The 26,007-nt window shown below is 36.0% G+C and overlaps 1 protein-coding gene across 1 annotated transcript in view; it reads right to left on the bottom strand.

The window, feature by feature from the left end:
* Positions 1-26,007, bottom strand: part of SGIP1 (SH3 domain GRB2 like endophilin interacting protein 1) — a 183,368-nt gene that overhangs the window by 56,994 nt on the left and 100,367 nt on the right. The window contains 8 exon segments of the mRNA XM_015595069.1: positions 1,123-1,623; positions 3,787-3,861; positions 6,988-7,080; positions 9,660-9,745; positions 11,073-11,124; positions 12,075-12,099; positions 15,367-15,378; positions 20,516-20,527. Coding sequence (XP_015450555.1) covers positions 1,123-1,623; positions 3,787-3,861; positions 6,988-7,080; positions 9,660-9,745; positions 11,073-11,124; positions 12,075-12,099; positions 15,367-15,378; positions 20,516-20,527 — 856 coding nt within the window.

The raw sequence follows: 26,007 nt of genomic DNA, 5'->3' as shown, positions 1-26,007 counted from the left end.
TGAAGCTTCAATAAGGAAAACAAAAAATCAGATTCAATGTCAACATTTGTATATATCATTTCAATACATATATTTCTGATAGACTTTCCCATCACCTGTTACCATACTTAGAGTGGACTTCATAGACTGATGAGCATGTCAAAATAAAATCATGTCAAAATAAAATCATGTCAAAATAAAATCAGAGAATTTGTCTTCGGTGGCAGCTTGATTAGGTATCTCTCTTTTTTTATTTTAAAATCTCCTTTTCAAACTGTACTTTTTATCTGAAGTGAATTAGAGGGGTTAACATGGTTCTCTCCCCACCAAAAAAAAAAAAAAAGAGGAAGAAAAAAGAAAAAATAGAATAAAAAACCACACTGTCTTATAAAAACTTAAGGCCCCTGGGAAAAAGAATTACAAACCTCTGGTTATAAGATGAATAAAGTCTGAGGATCTAATGTATGATAACATGATGATTATACTGTATAATAGGTAACATGGTATTATATAATTAAAACTTGCTAAGAGACTAGAACTTAAATGTTCTCACTAAAAATAAACAAACAAACGAACAAATAAATAAATGATAAACATGTAAGGTGATGGATGTGTTAATTAACTCAATGTAGGGAACCTTTCACAATGTTTATGTATATCAAATCATCTTGTTGTGCATTTTAAGCATCTTACAATTTTATTTGTCAATCCTACCTTGATAAAGCTGAAAACAAAATGAATGAAACAAATTAAAACACTAAGGCCCTCGTGGAGGCATCTGACAAAGAAATTGGACATTTTAACACAAAACTCACTGGCTATGAAATCTGTCTTTCTAGAACTTTCCTGAATTCCAAACAATGAGATCACAGCTTTAAAAAGTATATACTTCCTAACTGCAGAGTATAAGGGAGGGCACCCCTAAGGGCCAGGAGTGCGGGGTAGGACACATCCACAGACTTGCACTATGACTGCGAGCATTTGATGGACTAGGACATGCCACGGGCCACAGGACACCCGAACCAAAGGAGGGATGACTGAAGCTCTAAAGCCAACTGCCAGGCAAGAGGAGGGTGTTGCTCACACTGCAGCAGCCACGGTCATTCCTGGTCACATGAAGCACACTCAAACAATAAGACATACCACTGGTGGTCCCCGTACCACTGCCCGAGCCAGGTCCAGGGGACGAAACCACAGTCCTGTAGGTGGGTGGTGGTGGGGGAGGCGGAGTTGCTCTCTGTCCCAACCCAAAATCTTTAGGAGATGAGATTGTTTCTAAGTAATCATCTTTAATGAAGGTCTGCTCAGCGACTTTCTTCTGGACTTCTTCTAAATTGAGCGGTGAAGGTACATTGCGAAGAGGACCAGGAGGCCCTGGGGGGCCTGGGGGGCCTGGAGGGCCCGGGGGGCCCAGAGTTGGGGATTCAGCTGGGTTGTCTGATGCAGCTGGTGGAGACACCACCTTTTCCCTTGGAGTCAACTCTGGAGTACCGTGTTCCGGGGACGTATCAGAAAAATGGACCCACTTTTCTTCAGCATTAACAGCAACAGACTTGGGGGACAACACTGGGCCAAAAATGCTGTCCAAATCATTGATTGATGGTAGTTTTTCAATTTTGACCTCTGTGGCTGACTGGTCATTTCCTGTGGTTAAAGTAGTTGATTTTAAACTTTAATTGACTTTGTTAATATTATTTGTGTGGGGAGGGGAATGAGAGCAGTAAGGCAAAGTCTAGTAAATACATTGCCTTGCGAGGTGCCTCAATAGGCATATTTCATGATGTAAAAATATTTTGACCGAAGCAGAAGGGAGGGGGAGTTCCCTGCCTCCAGAATGTGAGCCTCATTTTTTATGCAATTATTACCCTTTTGCAGGGTGACCGCAGGTAGCTACTTTTACCATCCTCAAAAGTGCTGAGCATGCTATTGCTCTCAAAGGCTGCTCACGAGATTGCAAAGTATGATCGTTTTGAGAGGGCAGTGTTAGGTTCACAGAGAAGTATAGGCTCTGGAAATGCAAATTCCAAAAGGAAGATTTCTTGTGAAAATCTGGCCTACTGAAATATACAACACAATAGAAAAAAAACGATAGCAGAATATTACTCTCATATTTGATATTGTCCGCTCCAGCATATTAAATAAAACTGCTTGGTGAAACTAATTATAATATGTTAGTTTAAAAAAATAGCACATCACAATTAGCTGTATGTCTTCCACCTTAAATACACCAGAAACAGTACAAAGATTATTTAAAGAGATATCCCCACATGTATATTTACAAACACACACATATATAGCCCACACACAACACACACATAGGTTATTGAGAAGATCTATACTGTTTATTAGAACTGTTACATATATACCTATTTTATAGGAAAGAAAATTATAAAAACATCTTTATAATTTCTTTTCTCTCAAGTCTAACCTGTTAGCATTCTGAGCCTAACTGTGATATATAATCTACCTGAAGTCACAAAACAGAAAAGTCTCTGTTTTACTTAAACAGTAGCATCAGCTATTCTTTTTAATTCTTATCATTAATATGAGAGAAAAATTAAAAACTATTTTCTACAATTTGTCAGGAAATGTTTGATAACCACAGTGTGAGGAAGTATACTTCTTTTAAACTGAGTTATTCAAATTAGAAATTATTACCTAAATAATTACAAAGCATGAACAGAAGCCACTTTACCTTTAAATAACCCTGTGGCTATAAGAGCCAGTTTAGTACTTTCATATTTCATGTTTGAAAGGAGTTAACATTCACAGTTCCCAGGCTACAGATAAATGGGGTAGCAGTTTGCATGGCCCATAATATTTATAATTTTGTTGCTGGTAGATTTATTTATATTTAATATATTCATAGAAAAACAAGAGGCCAAAATGATTTGAACTTGCAAACACCTTTACCTGTAATACTCTAGATGACCTCTATTGGATTTGAGTTAATATAAATTTCATAAATAAAAAAAAATTCATGTGACTATGTCTTGCATTTGCTCTTGTTGATAAATATTCCACTCTGTAGCTTTCAAACTCACCAGGCTGCATAAATAGCAAAGGATGAAGCTGCAATAGAATTCCAAAGGCGATAAAGAACCACATTCTAAAGGCCCAGACACATAAAATAACTATTACTGCTTTTGACTTGCTAGCCCCCTAAAACTGGGTAGATTATAAATTGTATGACTATGTAGTATTGATTTTACTAGAAGATAAAGATGGGCCCTAAAATTGTCTGTGTAAAGGCATGCAGCAATTCCTTGCCACATTTCATCATTTTTACACATTTCTTTGCCATAGGATAATAAATACTTTTATGACTACTGGGAAAAGATTCTCCACCACCCAAGCTTGCCAGCATGCTGCACATCCTGGGAACTATTTTATGTCTTTATAGACTAAACAGTTTTAATTCTAGCAAAAATTTCATCCATTCTTGGAAAAATATAAATTGTGCCTCTAGACTATTAATTTGTAAATCATTAGAATGACATCCCATGAGCGACATATCAATGACTTTTGACATGGAGATTTTTTTCTTTCATCTTATAAGTAAATGTGGGCCTCATTCAGCAGTAATATACAGAGGAAGAAGTAGTTGAGAAAGTGATTCTTTATGTGAAACATGAGAGATTCTTTAAAATGTCTTCACAATAAATTGTAATGGAAGTAAAACTGAATGCAAACATTTTCATGTTTAGTTTAGCCTATGGCTTCCAACACATGAAGGGCAGGTTGAGGTCCAGGGTCACTGTCCTGATTGCCACATCATTCCAGAACAGAAAAAAAACTAAAGCTTACCTGGTCCAACTGTCAGTGGGGAGCCTGTTCGGGGTGGGGTGGCTGGTACATTTTTTGGAGGCAGTGGTGGAGGCGCTACAAAGAGATGGGAAGCCAAGCATTATTGATTACTTTCTCCCTAAGTTTCACAATCTTCCATAGATAAGCAAGATTTTGGCTTTCATTCATATTCTTGCTATTGAATGTGAAATGACCATTAATGGTCTAAATTTTTTTTTTAAGTTTGAAGCTAAGGGACTGGTGCAGGACCCATTCAGATTCTTCTGCTTTATGATAAGAATTTGCCAAAAGAATATCAGACAATAACTAAAATAATACCATCATTTTATTCATTCACTTCTTTATTTGACAAACCTCCTACGTCCTGTACCAAAACTAAGAACTAGGAACATAAAGATGAATCAAAAGAGACTCCACCCTCAAGGAATTTATGACTGAAATGATTGAGTATCATGTTAACACACAGTTACAATCAGGGTGTGGTCAAGGAAATGAGAACAGCTTGGGTAGGGACTCAGGTGAGGGATTTTTAATGTAGTCAGGATATTATTTCCAGTCTTTGGGAAGACTGGATCACATGGCTTTATATGGATTGAGTCTGAAAGGATTTCTCTAAGTTATGTGTCTTAAGTTTTAGTATGTTTTTGAAAGTCTAAAGGAAAATGATTTGGGTCAAAGAAGAATAAACAGATTCCCTTAGTAAAACTTATGGTTAAAAAAACCCTTAAATAGAAAAGGTATTGTACTATGGTCCCAATTCAGAAATTCATCCTTCTGAACTGGACTTGTCATTTTTGTAGGCAGAGTTTGAAATTACTGTTTCAACAGGCTGATTTCTTTTTCTTATTCTTTCTTTAAATGAATGTTTTCTGGTCACTGGCCATATTTGGTATATCAAGAGATCACATTCATCTCATAAATCAGCTCCAAGGTCATTTGTGAATGTAAATGTGGCCCAATCTTGCATAACCTAAAAGCAGAGTGGGTCAGCTGGGCACTAGCTGGAGAGCTCTTGCCAGTACCCTTTCTACCTGCATGCATTAGAAAAAAACCCCTTCTGTCATTTCTCCACAATCAGCTTTAAATGTTTATTTTTAGAGAGCATCCCGTCCTTCCACACAATGGGCATGACTAACAGCTATCATCCTAAAACTCAAGAATATGTAGTTTCCAATCTTAGTTATGAGATATAGTTATGAAAACTATACTTCAAATATATCATGTTTTCCCACAGTAATTAAGAAAAAATCAGGGGCTCTGTTTCTGATTAAAGATCTCTGCAAAAATTATGATCACAATTCACAAAATATCATAAAAATAAATAAAAATACCATAAAAGCCCAATAACTCAAAATAGTAAACTTATGCTGCAATCATGAAATAAACAAGATTTGTAAAACACCTCAATTCTGCAATAGCTTCTGTTGTGCTAAGTGTAATCTCTGCATGTAAAACTACAAAATATCAATAGTTGGTTTAAAATTAACATGTTAGCTACCTAAATATTTCATTTGAGCACTTCCTTAGCATTTAGAAAATGTTCTCTAGGAATAACCTGGATAGTTCAGAATTCTATAGAAAGCTTTTCAAGGAAGTTAGAGCTTTTTCACTGGCTTTGTTTCACAGTGGCATGAAGAAATCTTCAAAATCAAGACATAGAAACAACCAAAAAGTCCTTCCATAGATGATTGGGTAAAGAAGATGTGGTGCATATATACAATGGAATATTACTCAGCCATAAGAAAAGATGAAATACTGCCATTTGCAACAACATGGATGGATCTTGAGATTATTATGCTAAGCAAAATATGTCAGACAGAAAAAGTTGAGAACCATATGATTTCACTCATATGTGGGCTATAAAACTGAAAACAACAAATGAATAAGACAAGCAGAGACTCATGGAAATGGACAACAGTTTAGTGGTCACTAGAGGGAAATGGGGAAGGGAGTAGGTAGATAAGGGTAAAGGGGGTCAAATACATGGTGACAGAAGGAAATTTAACTTTGAGTAGTGAACACACAATGCAATAATACATATGATGTATTATTGAATATATACTTGAAACTTATACAATTTTATTAACTGATGTCATTCCAATAAATTTAATTAAAAAAAATAAATATTGAAAAGCAAAAAGAAAATTATGCCACTGGGACTCTAATCATTTCAAACCACATCTTTAAAAGTTCAGAAGTTTAAAAAAAGTTGGTGTTTTTTCTTATCCTATTTTATGAAGGAAATATCCTTGGAAAGACTGGATCACATAGCTTTATAGCAATATTCCCAACAAAAAACCCTGTGGGCCTTTGATTAGAAATCCTGTTGGTTAATTCTTATGATTATTTTTAGCCACCAAAAAGTAGAGCCCTGGGGATGCTGAATTGGAAAAAATATTAATTGCTCTACATGTAAGCCTCACAGAATCAAAATACCCTCTGCATCACCCCCCACTCCCCAACACCTTTATCTGAGATCCAGTCTTCCTCCCATGGGCATTCGAAGGAGTGCTTTCCACATGCACATCTGCTACGGAAAGTCCACTGAGACGAGAACTCAATAAATCCATCAACCAGATAATTTGATGAAATGAGCAATTCATTCAGTCCAAATAGCCCAATCCACTGGCAAGTGAAGGGCTATAAAGATCTTTGGGACCTCCTTTCCTAGCCACCTGGAGTGATGGACCCACTTTGAGATAAATTTGCTCTAATCATCCATCTCAGCTTTCTACCATGTAGCATCATTTCTCTCACACTCCAATTATCATTTTTTCCTTTTAATGCGTCCTTTCTATCATATGCAGCTTCGGTTGTTCTGTAGGACTAGCAGAGATCATATCTGATTTGGTCACCTATGCGTTGTGTGATAGCCCATGCTTGCAGCATAGTAGGTTCTTTAGCTCATTTGCTTCTCATTCTTACATATAGGTTTTGAATGAATCAATGAATGAATGAATGAGCCTGTGGGTTTTCAGAAGAGATAATGATTCCAAGTTAATAACTTTATGTTATTTCTGTCTTGACAACATGCCCTAGGTCCCTTTAACTCTAAAGCGTGTTAGAATAACATTCCTTCTGAATGTTATACAGTCTAAATGTGGCTTATGTAGACTTTCTAAGAGTTGCCTAATTTCACTATGCAGACAGACAGTAAAATGAGTCACTTATTTTTCCAGACAGAGCAGGCACGTAACTTACTTCCAGTGGGAAAAGGCCTTGTTAACTTTGGCGATTCGATGCTTGGATTAATTGGTTGGCCTGAACCCCATATCTCAGGCTGATCTAAAAGAACTGGAAATATAAAAAAGAAATTTTCCAGAGTGAGTTCAAAAAATAAATGTCCCTAGATTTTAGAACTTAACATTTCAATTTAAAGTTGAGCTTCACAAAATTATTTCCCTTGTGCCTTGGTACTAGCAAATTAATTCAGGAATGTGCTGCTCATCATTCTTTTCAAGCAGAGAATGGAAATAGGACTGGAGTCTGTGTTTGTGTGTATGTGTAGGGCGCTGTATGTGTGTTCATATGTAGCTAAATTAAAACTGCATTTTCTTCCTTGTTGGTCACTTAAGGACATTCTGAGTGTCAGTATACGTGCTGAGTTTTTGGTATTCATTTGAAAATGCAGGCATTAATTCCATAGACATTTACTTTAAGTTGTTTATTTGACATTTACTCTGAATATGCTTCAAAGATGAAAATGCTTAGGTTGTATATAGTGGTTCCTATCTTTCAAGGATCTTATAAGGTCTTTAAATAAACCTTTTCCAGCATCACAAAGAGAAATTAAATTATTTCAAAAATGTTTGGTGGATATCTTAAGAGAACCAGAAAAATAAACAAGTAAAGTGAATCAGGTCAATTAGGTGTTGAACCTAAGGACATTGAATCTAAGGTTTCTTCTATTTCTTTTGTCTCCTCCTTTTGATTTTTTATTACTATGGTAACAATGTAAATAACTAGCTCTTCCCAGCACCTATCATGTGCCAGGGTCTATATAAGTACTGCTTGTAATTCATTATGTTATAAAACAAGCTGAGAAGTTGGTTAAATGTGGATTCAAATCCAGCCTCCACACTTACTGTAGGACCTTGGGCAAGTCATTTAACCTCTGAGCTTTCCTTTCTTCAGTGTAGCAATAATAAGAGCAATCTCAGAGAGTAACTAAAAGGATTAAAGGAGGATGTAAATATGTGTATAAAGAATGTATATAAGACACTTATGAGAAGGCCCATGACTATTATTATACATATTTAATTCTCACAACACCAAGATGTAGTTGATATTAGTAGCATTTTCAGGAGAGAAAATCAAAGATTAGGGTGATTAGATAACTTGCCTAAGAGCATACATGGTGAAAGTAGAGGAGTTAATATCTGATCCCAGAAATGCATACCTGACTCCAAAATACATATTTTTTTCTCCAGGCCTTTTAAACTAGTGATAGAAAAATCAATCAAAAGAAGTGAGAATGCGTAGATATGAGAGGTAAATAGGTATTGGAAGAGTTAGTGTGCTTGGTGCATATGTTGGAACTTTATAGAACTTCAGGGGCTGAAACCACCCAAAGCAGTGGTCCCCAACCTTTTTGGCACCAGGGACCAATTATCCTATGAGAATCTAATGCCTGGTGATCTGAGGTGGAGCTGAAGCGCTGATGCTAGCACTGGGGAATGGCTGCAAATACAGATGAAGCTTCACTCACTTGCTGGCCGCTCACCTCCTGCTGTGTGGCCCGGTTCCTAACAGGCCACGGACCCATAGCGGTCCATGGCCTTGGGTTTGGGGACCCCTGACCTAAAGAACAAATCATGTCAGGCTCATTGACAAGTCCAGGTGTGTATCTACTCTCCATCACAAACCTCAAAGATGGTTTTGGCTGTTTATTTTAACATAAAAGCAAGGATTCTTTAAAGATGTGAAGCAGTACTTTTTTTTCCATGCATTCAGTGTGGGGCACCACCTTGATTTTTAAGAACTTTTTCTATATTGTATATCAGCATTCTGTACAGTTATGGAATTCCTTTAACAGGTAGATTCAAATGACACAAACCAAATTCCACCTTCAGTCACTAAGTTATATAGTTAAAAGCAAGATTGATCACAGATGAGTTAATAAGACAACTGATAATCTCATTGTAGAACCTTGGTTATAGACAAATCATTGAAGGATGATTTAGAGATGTTCTAAATCATTTTCCTAACTAAATCATTGAAAAATTATTCAGATATGGCTGACTGGTAGCTATCTTCCAGCATATTCTCCATTTATTCATAGAGAAAGAGTTTTAGCTAAATGATCTCTGATAGGCTCTGGTTGGAAGTGGTGTGTGTCTCTTCCAGATTTTGCTCTTACAAGGATTGGCAATGAAGTCCATTGGCCCTTCTCCACCCCCACCCCTTTTCTTCGGACGGGAGATAAGAGCTGGAACAGCCCCTTGGACCTAGAGATAAAGGCCACATGTTGTGATCAGCAGAGCCACCCTACCAGTCCTATATTGTTTACTTTGAGACTGTTAACAGGAAACAGAAATAAAATTCTATTTTGTTGAATTCACTGTGCTTTGGAGTCTTTGTTACTGTAGCTTACTTAGCCTACTTATTATGCTTTCAAGTCTTTTTGTCCTTAACACTTACATTTAGTTTCTTTCACCAATGGGTCTTAGAAAAATAACATTTTATTATACATTTACCATACAGCTCTTAAATAAAATGATTTTTATAAAAGCATTTTATATTATCAAGCACAGCTACTGCAGATCTGATGATGACCCATTAAAATTGTACCTCAAAACACAAACATTTACTCCATATAAGTTACACTTCAATGAAAAGTAAAACAAATCTATATATATACACATTTTTATTACCTTCTGTCTTCTGTTCATCAAAAGCTGATTCTAATGGTGGGCCAAAGAGGGGAGCTAGAGCCATAGTGTCATCTGGAGGTTTTTTGCTACATCATACACATTAAAGCAAAACACAGAGAAAGGGAATATTAATGTTAAAAATAGATATTTCAGATATTTTTCACAGTAAGGCAGATGTATGTGTGTGCACTCATGTACATGTATTTATGTATATATGCATTTATGTAAGCTCTATAGGGCTAGAAAGTATATATAAGGATGTCAAATGTATTATGGTCAAGAGAATTGGGAGGAGATAAGATTCCTGGTTCTCAATGGGGGATCAAGGTGCTGGTTCAATAAGTTAAAGGAGAGAAACTCTTTCAAAGCATCGTAATTTTCTATACCTAGAAGAGACAACACTAGAGATAATAGTTCATTTGCAAAGCACCTTACTCTCTGAAGATCTCAAAACCCATTGATATTTGTCTTCCACATCTCTGTGTTGTAGTTAATGCAGTTTATAATTTTTGAAAGTCAGGTGTAGGGAGACTAAGTGATAAAACACCCGAGAAGTTTGTGTTTGAATAAGAAACTGGGTCTACCAGCTTCTAATTCCATCACTTTCTCCCACCCAATAGACTAGTTATAATCTCCTAATACTTTAATACAGCACATCTCAGAAAGAGAAGAAGAGTACTGAGAAATCAGGAAGAAAGGAGGGTAATAAGTTAAACTCTTATTCTTTCTTTCAAATTACACTTAAACTGATCATTAACAAAAGGTTGCATAATTATCTCCATTTCTTCCCCAGATCCGATTTTCCTCATTGATCCTAATGAGTTCTGTGTGTCGTGATGGGAAGTAAGAGGTGAAGAGGAAAAGGGAGGGGTTGGAGAAGGAGAAAAAATTAAAAGCATTCAGCTTTTAAATAGAAATAAGAATCTTTTTGGAAAACAATGCTCATTTGTACAATACTTGCTTAATCCAATGAATACACAGTGTAAAATACAATGTTCTGCCAAAAACAAAAACAAAACAGAAGATTCCTTTGGTGTGTGGCAGATGGAACGTATTATGAAATCGTATCCAACTAGATAGGCTACCCTTCCTAGGACAATATAATCATATTTTAGATTAGCATTCCAGACCAAAAGACTTCTTCATACAGACCTTCAACCCTCCCATTAGTGAGGGGACGGCACATTCTAATAGACAGCTACTGTGGATGACTATAGAGCACTTCCCTCAGGGCCCTCAGGCTGCACTTGTGAGAAAAAAAACATATTTAAACTATGCTATGAACTTACACATATGGGCAGGCCCATATGTGTAATATGTTGATAGGAACTGAGTTTAGCTTAAAGGAGACTTGGTTATCATTAACAGTCGTGATGCCTTGATTAAAACACAGCCAATGTCTTTTACTCTCACCTTACAAGTTCTGGAGTTGGTGTGGAACGCCTGGGTCTGGCCACTTCTTCACCTGATGCACAGGACAAAGGAAATTTTGAGGCATATTTTTACCATTCCTTATTTATTTGTCTTATGAACTATGTTTGGAAACACTCAGAGATTTAAGTTCCATCAATAAGTAACTCAAAATGAAAACTTTACAAAACAAACCCAGAAAACATATCTTCTCCCCTGGCAATGCAACAGTCATATATTAGGCATATGTAGTAGCATTTTTCTCTGGCATTTGTAAAACCTAATTAACCAAGGAATTACCATGATAAGCCATCAAATAGAAGATTTGTCTACTGCAGAGCTAGTGGAATAGCATACCATTCTTCGAATGTCTGCTGCCTTGATCAGTTCTGCTTCCCAATTTCCATAAGAAAATACTAAGCCAGTCCATATGGACGTAGTACATGAATCCAGCATTCTCTGTCTGTTCTTTTCTTGAAATGCCAAGAAAATGTTATACTTTTAACTGGAAATCATGAATTTAGAATTCTCTAGAATGTGCTGTATGCAGCAGAGGCAAATCATGCCCTATGTATATGATAACCTATTTCATATTACTTTGGTTGACTAAAATTTTATATCAAATAACATAAGAATGAATAAGTTGCATCTACCTTCAGTTCCTTCTGCCCTCTTCCTCTCCCCACCCCCATCACCAATCACATACTTGATTAACTTCATTTCTAAAGTCAAATGATACAGAAAGAGTTGACAAATATAGGAAGAAAATAGTAGTGTGTTTTTTTCTAAAAACATATTAATTTTCAGAATTTAAACATTAATCATTCAGAACCACCAAGCCCCTTTATCATTATAAGATTTCTTTGCTGTGAAAGTAAGACATTTGTAAGCCTTAAAAAATCAAGCTCAAAATTACATAAGTCAAATGTATATATGCTCTAAGATTCAAGGAACTATTTCTTCTTTTAAATTGTACTCTATTTCTGGTAGCTAAGGTATACTTACTGGATAAGTTCCTTTTAATTGCACCCTAGAATTAGAAATAGACACTATAAGGTTTAAGACCACATATATGTTATGTACAATATGTATATTTCTGTCATTGCAATTAAACTGAACTCAAAGAAATGCAGATGGGGAAAAATAAAATTTTTCTCAGAATAATGTTCAAGTTGAAAATTGTAGACACACACATATAAATCAGTTTTTCATTTTACTCAAAGATTATAAAGAGGAAGGGAAGTTAAATCATACGTCTTCAGAACCAGAAAAATCCTTTACGTGGGTAGATTTGCTAAATTAAAGCAATTATGAATAGTCTATTAAAAAAAAAACAAAAAACTCCGAAGTCTAAGCAGTCAAGAAAATAATCCAAGTTTAACTTATATTTGAGGTTTGAAAATCATATAATGTATTAGAAATACTGTCTACTCTTATCAGATGGGGTTCATAAGTTGTTAGGATAAACAGTCATCATTAGTTAGTTTACTAATGTAATTTTTAAAGATATAAGTGGCAAATGTTAAAGGAAAGGAAAACTTGGAAGAGTTGCCACTGAAAGGGCTGTTTTATTCAGGGAGCCAGGGAATTCCATCCTTGCCGCCGGGCCTCCCCACTCCGATTTCTTCCGTTTGCCTGCTACCCGGCCCATCCACCTATCAATGGGGAGTCGTTTCTTTAGCTCAAGGCATTATGATACTATTAGAATGCAAATAGCCCTGGCAGGAATAATCGTAGAAGGTTATTTCTAGTTTTTACAATGCCCTAGCAGAGACTTTTTTTTGATAACAGAAATATTGATTAAATTAAAAGTTTGATTCAAAATTATTGTGAAGGATTCTTAGCATGAGGGGCTTCCAGAAAAGTAGACCACTGGAAGGGTGGTGCTATGGGCGGGGTTTAGCGGGGCAGGTCGCCTTAGGAGAATGACAGGGCAGAACTGGGGCAGGGAAAGTGAAAGTACAGGCAAGTATTCCAAAGCGTTTGACCATGAGTTTGGTGGGTGGTCACCAAACACATTTTTTTTTCCTACTCTCTTACTTTGGTGAAGGCTCAACCTACTGGTCACAACTATGTTTTCTTCGCTCAAATGACAATGCCCTAGCAGAGACACAAGATGTAGCACTCAGGACAAGATGTAGCACTATAAGAAGCTTCTTTCCCCCTTTCCTAAAGATTTTTCAGAATTATTTTTTGTCTCATTTTGAACTCATTTACAATAGAAGAGCAGTTTCGATCTGAACAGAGATCCACTAGATGTTTACTAGTGGGTGGCCCAATCTCTGAAACTGTATTTTCTGTCTTGTCTTGCCTAATAATGCGATCTCTGTATGTGTCACATAGAGAATAATTATGTTATTAGTAAAAACTTTTGAAATAAATATTTATTTTATTTGTTTTAATACTAAACATTTTAAATTAATATATTTAATTTCATTAGCATATATTTAAATTTATAAATAAACATTTTAAATAAATATGGTAATTTAAATCAGCTACACCAGTACAGGAGTTGGATACAGATTGGCTTTTGGAAAATAAGACTCTGTGGACAAAAATAATAAGAGAACAAATTGTTTAAATGGAGCTAAATTAAAATGTTTTCCTAGGTTACAGAATCTCAACTAGTCAGATTTTTATTACAAGGTCTGAAAGAAGAGACTCATGGGCTCTAGTTTCAAGTAGTCAATTGCAAGGTTGGCTTGGAGGGAATAGGACTCTCCCCAGAATTATGAGACCAGAAATCCAGGAGTTAGGGGACCCCAAAAGCTGTGTTGAAGGCCTTTTGGTCTCTCTTTCTTACTCTTTTTATGAAAAATGCAATACTTAGGAAAACAAGAAAAGTACAAAGCTTCTTTTGTATTAATGAATTCCCAGTATATCAATTCATTCAATAGATAGTTACTTTTGGGAGGCACTAAACAAGAAGCCCCCGTAATATTTTTATTAAATATTCCTCATGAATGAGCAATTACCAGGTAAGTACAAGCAAGACATGGCAGAAATTTACAAGAAAAACTCTGTGGTTTAAAAATAGGAAGAATAAAAAAACATCAATTTAGAAAGGAACAGATATGCAAATGACAGCAGCCAATCAGCAACAACAGAAAAGCTCCATTGTCAACTGGATCTGGCACACAGATTTTGATGGCCTTGATGTTGCAGCACGACAAATGTAGAACAAAGTTAAGGTGATGCTGACCACACAAATCGTATTCAGGAAAAAAGCCCGCTGAATTTTAAAAACTTCTCACCAGCTGGCCATATTTTCCTCCTTTCAATGATTGCCCTCATACATCGATTGTGAATAAATTTCCTTCATTCTGAACTAGTTAATTCACTTTTTTCCTTTTTTTTTAAGTAACTTGTCATAATCTGAGATGTCACCTAACCACTGGGTTGGAATCATCCACACCTGAATAACAGTCTCTGCAAGTGTTATCTTTGATCCTCAGTCAAGTGGTTTAAACAGAGGACCACCAGCTTGTCAGCTGGGGCAAAGTATTTACCTCAAATAATAACTGATTAATCAAATTGGCACAGACCTAGGGATATTTCAGAGGGCACTGTTTTCAATTCAATATCTTCTCTTAAGGGATTGACTAGCAGATGAGGGTCATTTCAAGCATAGCAAAGACCCTTTTTGTTGCTTTAAATTTGTCACACTCTTCAACCTGAGGAAAATGACTAAAATTGAACAATGTAAACTAATACTGATTTGTCTTCAGGGATAAAATATAGAATTTTGTGACAGCCTAGGCATATTGACTTGAAAGCATGTCTCCTCCAAGATGGAAACTATGATTATATATTATTATGTATCAGTGTATACTGATCAATGTAACTTACAGTCCAGGGACTTATTTTTAAATTCAGGCTTAAAAATCATGTGGCTTAAATATTATTTCCTTACTTCCCTTATAGTATTCTTATTCTTTATTATCACTTTGCTATAAACTTCTATGGTGCTTTCTGGCCAATCTCTAGGCCTTGCATGCATGCGTGCACACACACATGCACACACACAGACACACACATCCCACACATTTTTTAAATTTAGCACTAGGAGTTGGGATTCCTATATATTCATTTAGTTTGTTATGGATAAGTGCTCTGATAATCTAAAAATATACTCTTGACACTTATAGGACCAGAGGCTTTTTAACCAGTAAACCTAATTCATCTGCCTCATTTATAGTGGGTTATCATAAATTTAATGAGAAGCCAACCTGGCCACCTGGCCTTGGCAGCAATTTTCTCTATACATGTTTAAGGTAAAAATGTTGAGAGTTCTTACCGGGCTCCGCCTCTGTGATCAGCAAAAGGGAAGAGAGAACAGACACCTAGTCAGAGAATGATGGATCAGTCAACAGGCTTGGGTAATAGAAGACTTCATAAACAACTAACCAAACATAATTAGCCAAAGGAAAACAGGCAGTCATCGTGTTTCTGGCTTATTTAAACCATAAGGAGGTTTTGGAGAATCCTAAAGGGAATTTATCCATTGTTTGATATAGCTTTGCTTATGGGGATGTACTAGTTTCAGTCACGGGTACTTAGAACAAAGTAGAAACATACAAGAAACTTCACTGAGAGCTTTTAATGTTTTGTCATAAGGAGTTCTTCTCCAGATTACTTGGGGAGGGATTTTTTAGAGAATAGGTAGGTAGTACAGAAAAAATAGTTTCTCCACACAACAGGATGTTTAGCAAACATCATAGGCATAATGAATTTTCCACATAATTAGGGCCTAAATTGGAGCCTCTAAAATCAGAGAGCAGGGTTAGAGAGACCCCTTCTTTACCTGGCTCTTCTCTTCAATATTCTGTGGAATGAGTGCTGATGAGAGCTTTATTTTGCAAATATCTTTTCTTGGCCTGGTGATTTGGGCAGCCTCTACCAATGAGTAGGAATGTGATAGGGAAGACGAGGCGCCCCTGCCAAGCACAGGCAGGAATAATGAAACTGTCCAGCACCAGTAGAATACTGATAAACCAGACACTGTCTGGGAAAACACAAGCAGACACATGACTTCTCTTTCACTCCTCAAACCAGGATTATGACTGCTATCAATTTACCCCAACAGTCCTCGATGGCTCTTCCTCTTTTTTTTTTTTTTGCAATAATAGGAGTGACTATGATGTGAGCCGAGAAAGAGACGTTGCTCAGTTTCACTTCCAAAATATGGGCTAACCCATGAATTCAGCAGAGGCTATCTGGGACGCAGTATTGGCCAAATTCCCAAATTCAGGTGGAGCACAAACACAAAAGAAACTAGAAGTTTTCTCAAATGAGGAGAATGGTTTAACTCTTCAGAACATAGACAGGAAATGAAAACCTATAGTCTTTCATATCTGAGAGACCTCCATGGATATCTAGTCCAGCTGCCTTTATGCTATAAAGGGGGAAATGAGGCTCCAAGAACAACTAGTAAATGGGTAGAATCAGAGACAGAATTTAGATCTCTGGTCTCCTATTTTCATGTTTTTTTCTCTTTTTTTCTAGGATATCAAGTGTGACATTGTTCGAGGACTCCTAAAGCAAAGAGCCCTTGTGGCTAACGTCCAGAATAGTAACTTCTCAACAGGTTTTGTAAGAAGCCAGGACTTTAGATATATTTAGTCAACTTTACTTGTAGTAATTTAGACTTTATTATTTGCCTTATATTCCAGATACTGCTTCATACTGATTCTCTCTTTCTTATAAATCTGTGCATGTATGCAATTTAAATAAAATTAGAAAAAAGGACACTTATGAATATGTATTTCTGGGCTTAAATTCTTTTACTAATTCATACTGCATTTTGAGAAATTCAAATACTCTTTTATATGAAGGTTTACGATTTATAATTCTTTAATAACCAAACTAACATTCTCCTTTAAAGAAAAATAAAGTGGGAATTTATGATTTTAGCTTCAATTTCATGGCAAACAATTCATTTTTAAAAGTACTATAAAATATAGCAAAGAGGGGATTAAAAATGACACAAGTACTCCCAAAATGAAATTATGAGAAATAATGCAAAATAAAATGCAGATTGTAGCCATACAGAAACAGAAACTTAAATTCAGGAAATTTTAATAAGATTATAGAGAACAATGCTTTTCAAAATAATTTCAATATGTTAATCTACCTAAATATAGTCATATCTTAATTTCTAATGAGTTAAAAACTAAATTTTAATCAATAGTTTCTACATTTTTTGTAGTAAAAGACAACCTCATAAGATAGCATTTTGGAAACTATTTGCAAAATGCCTTCATCAAGGAACAGCTGTTCAAATTAATGTAGTCACAAATTCATTAACTAGAACCCAGAAGATTCACTAAAAACTGTAGGAAGGTCAGGCCCAGAAAATCTCAAGGTTCATAATTAAGAACTATCTGAACCATCAAAAGAGAAAGAACTCCAGAAGTCAAACTGAAGGACTTTATATATGTTAATTATCACCATTAAGGAGCATACATTGGCTGTAGGTGCTACTGAAAAACATGGACAGCAAAATCATTATCAACCAAGAGGGGTGGGTCTTTGCCTGTTAAAAGTTCTATTTTACTCTTTTTTTCTGTCATTTCTCATCATCTTTGGAGCCTTTAGCATTCTCTCTTTGTTCTACCAATATATTTGCATTAAAGGTGGAAAGAAACTCATTCAGTATCTGGTATTGATATAGTCTCTAAGCTGAACGCTCTAAGAGTGAGGTTGCAGGGCAAAGAGCAAGGATGCTGAGTAGTGAACTGGTCACTGCTCAGTGCACCTGTGATTGGCGTGCCAAAATGTGGGCCTAATGCTTCCAGATCTTCAGAATTATTGAAAGAAGATGCACAATATAATTTTTTTTTCAGTTTCAGAAGTTCTGGTTTTCAAATGCAGGCTAAAATTGTTTTTAACTGCACGACCAAACAAAACACTTATTCAGTTGCTCAGAATCTGCAGGTGGCCAATTTGTCTCTGATTGCAAGCATTCCTATCACATAAAATAAGCTCTCAGTAAATTTTATCTGCTGTTATTATCACTTCACTAGGTTACTCAAACAGGGACTTTGCAATTGGTCTATTCATTTTCTGAATAAATTTCCTACATTCCTAATTAAACATTAATTGTTCAATTCCGAGATGTCTCTTGATCATCTGATGAATTGGGGATGTTTTGGAAAACATTTCATTTTTCCTTCTGCTTTCATTTAGGTGTTCAACTTAGAGATAACTCTTACTTATATATTTTGAGGCTGTTTTCAAAGTGAGTAAACCCTACTAATTTATGATTTGGTCACTGGAAGGAAGGCCTTTGATGTGTTTGTATTTGTACATGTTGTATTTCTAAAATTTACATAATTTGCTCTCCCTAAATATGCCTCCCTAAAGAAAATACTCGCGTTTATGTTCTTACAGTTCAGCGTTCTTACTCCACACCTGTTCTTTGTTATTTTTTTGCACAAAAGGATTAATTTAAATTCAATTAACTAGGATACCTTAGTCTTAGCCAAGACCTGTGTTTTAGAATACTTATAAAAAGAAAAGTAATCAATCTAATCTGTCTTGCTTTTCAAAAATACTAAATAACTAGCTTTAGGTTTTGAAGTTTTACGACACTCTCATTTGCTAAATTCAATGCTATGGGTAAACAAAGAAAAATGTGTGAAAAGTTACAAAGCACCAAACAAATATTTTTATACAGTCTATCCATAGCAAATTCAATGATCCATGTTAGAGAATTTTTTAGAAAGAGATTAGAATATATGATCATTACATTTATTATTATTATTTTGATCCTAGATGATATCCTATTTGTTTTTAATGCTTTAGGATGAAAACAAATTATCTGGCAAGCACCTATTCACCCCCATTGTAGGTGTTTGTCTGTATTTATTTGTTTCTATATCTATTATATGTCAGATTACAATGAATACTTATCATGTCCACTAGGACTTGATTGAGATGATCTTCTGAAACTCCACGTGGCAAGTAAAACAAAGAGCCTGTTACTAACCAAGTTATTATTAGGTGTGGACCAGGTTGAGCAATCAACAAGATGACATTTCCAAAGAAAAACGAGGCAAGGGAGTAGGAGGAGGACTCATCTTTAAGGACATACAGCTAAAAATGAAAAGGAGTACTTGTGGTTAAAATTACTATAAAGACAACAGAAAAGAAACCAATGAGAAACAGAATTTTTGAAGCACTGCCAGTAAACTTCAAGCCACACAGTCTTGTCAATACTTGAAGTGGCCGAATTTGGACGATTCAGAGAAAGATTCAGGATCAAGGAGAGTAAGTGGAATTGGCAAAATATAAAGAAAAATATAAAGAAAATATAAAGGAAAGCTACTAAAGTGCACCAATAATATTGTATGCCACATAGCATGTGATATGTAGACTCTCAATCACTCAGAAGTGGGCCACTTAGTTTAATAATAACACTAATAATATGTGCATTTTTTATTTTGGAAAACAAAAAGTCAGTGGGTCCGTATTTTGATATATTGATATTTTGATCCCATTTTTTTTTTGTTCTTTCTGTGTCTTTTGTTTCTCCTTCCTCCTATCATGGGCTTGTTATAAGTGTGTGTCCTGCACATGGTACAGAGACTGACAGGTTTGGGTCAATGGGCAGGCTGAGAGGTTATAGCACTCTTCATAGCATCCACTTAGGTGAGTTAAATAGAATCAATCAAACACTTCTGGTGCTTGTTAACATGGAAACACAATATTTTTATATTTTCCGGTGGCAAGGTCACCTGTGTCAGCCACGCATCAGCATCCTGGGAACATGTTCCCAACAAGCCAGACAGCTGAGAAGAGAACATTGAATTTTTTTCTTTTTTAAGTAAAATAATTCTCAGAATAAATTCTTTTTCAATGTTGCTCTAAAATAAAAAAAGATGCGGATATATCCTAACAGATTTGTGCTGCCGATAAAAATCACCCACTGGTAAATCACCCAGAGGTGATTTACACTTTATGAAGATCCTCTTTTTTCTGACACTGAAAAAGGTGAAAAAGACAACTTCCTTTTTCTAGGCCAGCTTCACAAGCGTTCATTCAGGATGGATGCTATCCTGTTGTGCATTTAAAAAATTAACTTAAACTGTTTGCCTAACTCATCGTATGTACAAGTAGCTTGACTAATTCAAGTGGAAACGGCAATAAATGAAATTTAATCCCTAAAATATTTGATCATATGCCTGTGATTGAGGCAGAGGTGAATCTTTGCAAAATTGCCCTGTGGTCCTTAGTAACAGCCTGGTAAAATCACTTAGCAACCAACTTCCTTTTTTCCCCATAGGGCATAATTAGACCTTGTCCTGGTTCACAAAGGTTTATTTTTAAAATTCAAAATCTTGTTTAGATGTTAAACACAGTAAGCCATTAAATATGCATAATATGAAAATGAGCAGCATAAGTAATGTTTGGACAAAATGTAGAAAGGCATTGATATTTCTTACCGGACTTTTTCTCTGTAAGCGTAAGCATGGGGAGGAAAAATAAAGAGAACATGAAAGAGAGGAAATGTATTTTCAAGAAGAAACAGCTCAAGGCTCAGAATAACCTTTCTTAAAGCAGCTCTCCAAGGCATTGCTCTTATAAATGCTTCCTATGAGTGTCTGATAGTCATTCCTAGGCTGCTGGCTTTAGTTTGAAGGGCAGCAGAACAGACCACCTTAAAATATGCCATTTTGGCATATTGACTATTTTGAGCCGAAGGCACTTGAAAACAACAAATACAAGGAGAGGCTTTCTCTGAACTCCTTTAATCTGCCTAAAGATAAATCCTACAAACCAATGGACTAACCAACCAACCAACCAACAAATAAACAAACAAACCTCACTTGTCATTAATTCCCATCCCAAGAGTTTCATCAACCAGGGAGGACTGATTCAGCACCGGAGGAGAGACCAGAAGGCAACACCACACTCAGACAAACTTTGTCACAAACTCTCATACCTCCCATCTAGTCTCCTAAGGGCCCATTCATCGCTCCTAAAAATTATTCATTCTCTGCTAAGAAGCCCACATTTCCCTTTGCCCTATAAAAATGGTATTTTATGCTGGATTCTAAAGCCACCTCTTTGAGTTACTCATGTTTCCTGGATGATTCCCATGAAGTTTACATATTAATACATATTAATAAACTTCTGTGCGTTTTCCTCTTGTTAATCTGTATTTTTATTAGAGGTCCAACTGAAAAGCTAAGACGAGTGGAGGTAAACGTTCGCTTCCGCTACAAGTTCAAGCTATCGAGGGCATAGGTGTGGACTCCATTTGAGCACATTATAAGCTCTGTTTTGAATGGCTTACTTTTATAAAATAGAGTTGTGCGTTGAAAATAGAAAATTATGCTTTGTAATACTGAAAGGAGTTGGAAAATACCATTAATGCATTACAGCCAGGCATTGTCATGGAACTACACATGAGATTTTCCAGAAATTCTAGTCTTATCAGGGAACCCAGAGCCTATCATCTTCTCCCAAGATACTCTGGCTATGATCATCAGTTCTTTCAATCCAACTTTCAGATCCCCCTACTCTCCTCGGATAAATTATTTTCCTGGTACGTGGTCCCTGGCTCCTTGGAATGCTCTTTTATATTCCTCAGTGAACCTCTTAAATGAGGGCTTCATTTCTTTCTGAAAGTAGTACTCCACAGCTTCCTATATGTGCTTCCTAGTTTATGGTCGTATTTCTAGTTTTGTCTCCTAAATCCATCCTTTGCACCATCCTCAGAATTATTTTCCAAAAATAGTGAAGTGAATATATTACTCCACTCTTCATAAACCTCCCTATTATTCAGAAAATAGCATGCAGGTTCCATTCTGTCATTCAACGCCTTCATAATGGGCTCTAGCTTACCCTCATTTTTCTCTGTGATCTGTACAAAACCTACACCTAGCTGCAGACTCTCCTTGACATGTCCTGAACAAGAAGTGCATTCACACACTTCCCAGCCTCTGCTCAAGCTGCTTCTTTGGCCTTCAAGGCCTTCTCCCTCTCCCTCGATACAATGGCACTCCTTCTTCAAGGCCAGTAACATTTCTTCCCTGAGGCCTCTCCTAAGCTTCCCAATCAGAATAAATTGTTCTCTTCTCTCATTTGATCATAGCACATTCCTTTTGTTCAAAATAGTAAACCCATAGTGTAGGCTTTTCTATTTGTCTGACATTTAGTTGCCTCAGGGAAAACAAAGGTGCACATTGCAAGTATATTTTTTGTAGTTCTTATTTTGTTCTGTATTGTGGAGGTATTTCTGCTCAATTATTAGCTCACAATAATGGTGATGAATGGACTCTCTCTAGCCCCAAGCATAATGCTAGACACATAATAGGTACTCAAAGTATATTTATGAATTCTCTTTTGGGGGGCAATTAAAACACTATAAAATGTGTCTTTTAAAATGTAGAAGATGAATTGCTCTCTGAAAGCTGGATTGTATATGGACCAAGGGATGTGGCCCCCATTGTAATGGTTCCTTCATCAGTTCCAAAAAGTATTTTACTTAGTTCCTACTCAACTGTTGATCTCTCTGCCGATTAGTGATCTCAAGTGTTAACACAGGTTGCAAAGGTGCCAAGGAGGTGGCACGACTTTGCACAAACATTAGTGTAGAGCTATGCGATCAGATTTCCAGGGTGGAATTTTCTCCTATAGCAAAATATTAATGCTTCAGAATAAATGAGGGTCAAGATAGGGGCCACAGACTTGGTGCTGATTTCACACCCAGACTCTTGGTAAGGAGCACAGAGAAATAAAAATTATTAAGGTCCAGGTCCTCAATCTATAGACAAAAAATTTGGGGGGTTAAAATCAAATAGCTTCGAAGGGATTGTCATGAAGGAGGTACATGGTAGAAGGAGGAACATGAGCTTTTATATCTTCCATTTAGCTTAATCTTTATTTTTTGCTTGCCTTTGAGTAAGTTACACTGTGCCTCAATTCCACAATTTGTAGAGGAAGGATGATTGTTATCTTGTAGAATTGCTGTGAGGATTATAAGACGGGATGATATAGAAAACCAACATTTATTGAGAACTTACTGTTATTATTTTACCTTATATGGTTCTTATATTTATTATCTCTAATTTACGAGTGAGGAAAAAGAGGCTCAGATGAGTTCCTAAATCACATGGTTACAAAGTAGTAGAGCTGGGACTGGATCCCAGGTTGTCTAACTCCAGAGAGCATGAGCAAGGGTGGGCTTGTGGCACAGCACAAGATCCCTAAACAGATTGAGCCCACTTTCGAAGCCTTGTCAGCACCGGGATTTAAAAACCACAGAACTAAAAGCTCACAGACCACAGAGCCTGGAAAATTATCTTGGATCTTTCCAATGGAAAGAGTTCAATAGATCATGCTTGTCTATTACAATAGGTTTCAAAGAATGAACTTATGTTTATAGGTATGCTTTCAGATTTTGAAATTAAACTCTGATTTTAAGGTAAATTTCTCAGTTTTTTTTCTAGAATGAAATGCATTTAATTAGAATCAGAAGAATAGACATGAACACACAAATGATAAGAATAGACATGAACACACCTTTCCATTTCAGGTTTTATCATGATTAAACCATCTTTACTTAATATACTGTTTTGCTTTCATTGTAAGCAGCTACCAATACCTAGCTGTAAACTCTTGGCTTAAGGATTACTTCAGAATGTTAAACACACAAACAAACAAACAAAATGACAAGAGAATATCTTGTCATTTTAAATGAGCAAATAGCATCAGAGTTGATTTTTAATTATGGAAACTTTAATAAGAGCATGGGAAGCAGATGTATATTTGTATATCTGTACTTAGAAATAGGTGCACTTGTGCTTAGAAATAGAGTAAATAAACTTTTGGATTGGACAAAATATATACCTAAAATATGACCATCGAATCATCTCAAAGTGCAGGGATTTTCCTGTCTTATGGCCTGAGAAAATATAATTCTCTAATTTGCAAGCCTTGTTGAAAGGTAGCATCTCTATGATCAACAGCTTTCTAAAAAACAGCTTTTCAAGGGTCTTTCCAAGACCCTTGCCCTCTGCAGATAGAGAATCTCTTTCTGGCTGTAATTACCTCGAATCACTTTTTAATGAAAGTAGTCATTCAAGTTGGGTCTTGTTGAAGCCTACATTTCTGAATAAGGGGCTAGAAACCATCAACATTTTAAATTGAATTCTGTTTAAGACCCAGAGCAAAAACTAACAGAGGTAAATGAAAAAAAATATACACCAGAATTTCAATGACCCTTACATGGAAGTTTTGTGCTCTAAATACATTCCTGCCTCTTGATAAGGAACTGAGTTGCCATGGGAATTTTTGACATCTGGCTTTATAGAGTGGGATCAAGAAATAAAGAGTCAGGTCTAATCGATAGCCTTTTAAGAGTACCATCGTTCAGCCTTAAAAATAGGATGACTGTATTTTAAATCTTTATATTTTAACCAGTGAGATTTTATTATAAATATAACCACTTCCTATCGGTTATTGATGATTAGTCATAATGAAGAGAAAAAGGATTATTTATTCATTTATATACCATTAACAGATATTTACTTGAACACCTAATAAAGACCAGACACTAGTCTAGGCATATTAGTGAACAAAACAATAAGAACAATAGAGAAAAAAGCTCCAATGAGCTTATTTTTGGGAGTAGGAAAAGGAAACATAATAAATATAATAAATATGTAAAGTATTTAGTATTTGAGATAACAAATGTAATTTTAAAAACTAGAGACAATAAAGAGATTTGGGAATGCCAAGACAGAATTTTGCGATTTTAAATAAGGTGGTTAAGGTAGGCCACATTGAGAAAGTGACTTGAGCAGACTTTTGAAGTTACAATGCAGCTATCTGGGAGAAGAGGGCACACAGCCAGGGAGCCCTGGAGGAGAAGAATGAGAAGGAAGAGGAGCAGATATTATCTGGAGGTTAGGGATGTCCCCACCATGAGGGTCTTGAAGGCCACTGTGAAGACCTTGGCTCCACTCTGTTCCAGTGCAGCTTGTGGCTGTTACTTATTAGGAGTTCTTAGCTGTGGATGCCAGTAACCATTGGTTGCTGAGAAAAGGCTTGGATGAAACAGATGAAACAATATCAGACAACGCCTGGATGTTACATACGCTGCCATTTTTCATCACTCTTTGGAAGCTTATTTTGATTCCCCATGCACCATGTTTAAAAAATAAAATAAAGATGGGCTTCAAATGTGTTAGGGGGTAGAAAGGGTTTCAGTTCGGCAAAACAGAGTGAGGCCTGTCCATCCCGCACCCCTGCTGGCCATTTCAGGATAAGGGGCTCAGACTAGAATGCATGGCTCTGTACCACTGCTATGCTGGTAGCTGATTCAAAACGGTCCATGTGCAGTTAGTGGCTGTCCTTCAGACAGAGACAAGAGAAAGAAATCTCGGCTTCATTCTGCTTAAAAATAAAATTTTCCTCAGTCTCTGAGGAAACATTTTCTGACATAATTAATGTGAGTGATTCACGATCTAAGATTTTTTTTTCTCTAAAATTACTAATAAGTACATTCATTGCTGTAGATTATTACTAGCACTAGAAAAATTCTCTTTCAAAGGAAAAAGGGATAGGTATGTTTTTGTCTTATATTATTATACTTATTTTTATAATATTATTCATACATTTATAGAAACTCCTTCATATAAAAATAAATATAATAGTATAAGAAAGATAATAATGTATCTACCTTTTACTTCCAAGGTCAAGAACCACTAAGTGACTGAAACCTGAGACTTTATATGAGAAAACAGACATCTCACTGGGAAGAGAATTATGACAGAAAGCTAGCACCCACAGAAAAGGAGAACACATTAATATATTTTAAAAAATCCTGCAAACAGTAAGAGAAGAAATGAAGTTATTGTTCATATTATTCATTAATCTAATAATGGAGAAAAACTTGGTTGAATTGAAGGGGGAAAAGATAAAAAGA

Source organism: Pteropus alecto, unplaced genomic scaffold, assembly GCF_000325575.1.
Source record: "Pteropus alecto unplaced genomic scaffold, ASM32557v1 scaffold25, whole genome shotgun sequence".
Classification (NCBI taxonomy): Eukaryota; Metazoa; Chordata; class Mammalia; order Chiroptera; family Pteropodidae; genus Pteropus; species Pteropus alecto.
This window is presented reverse-complemented; position numbering and strand designations above follow the sequence as displayed.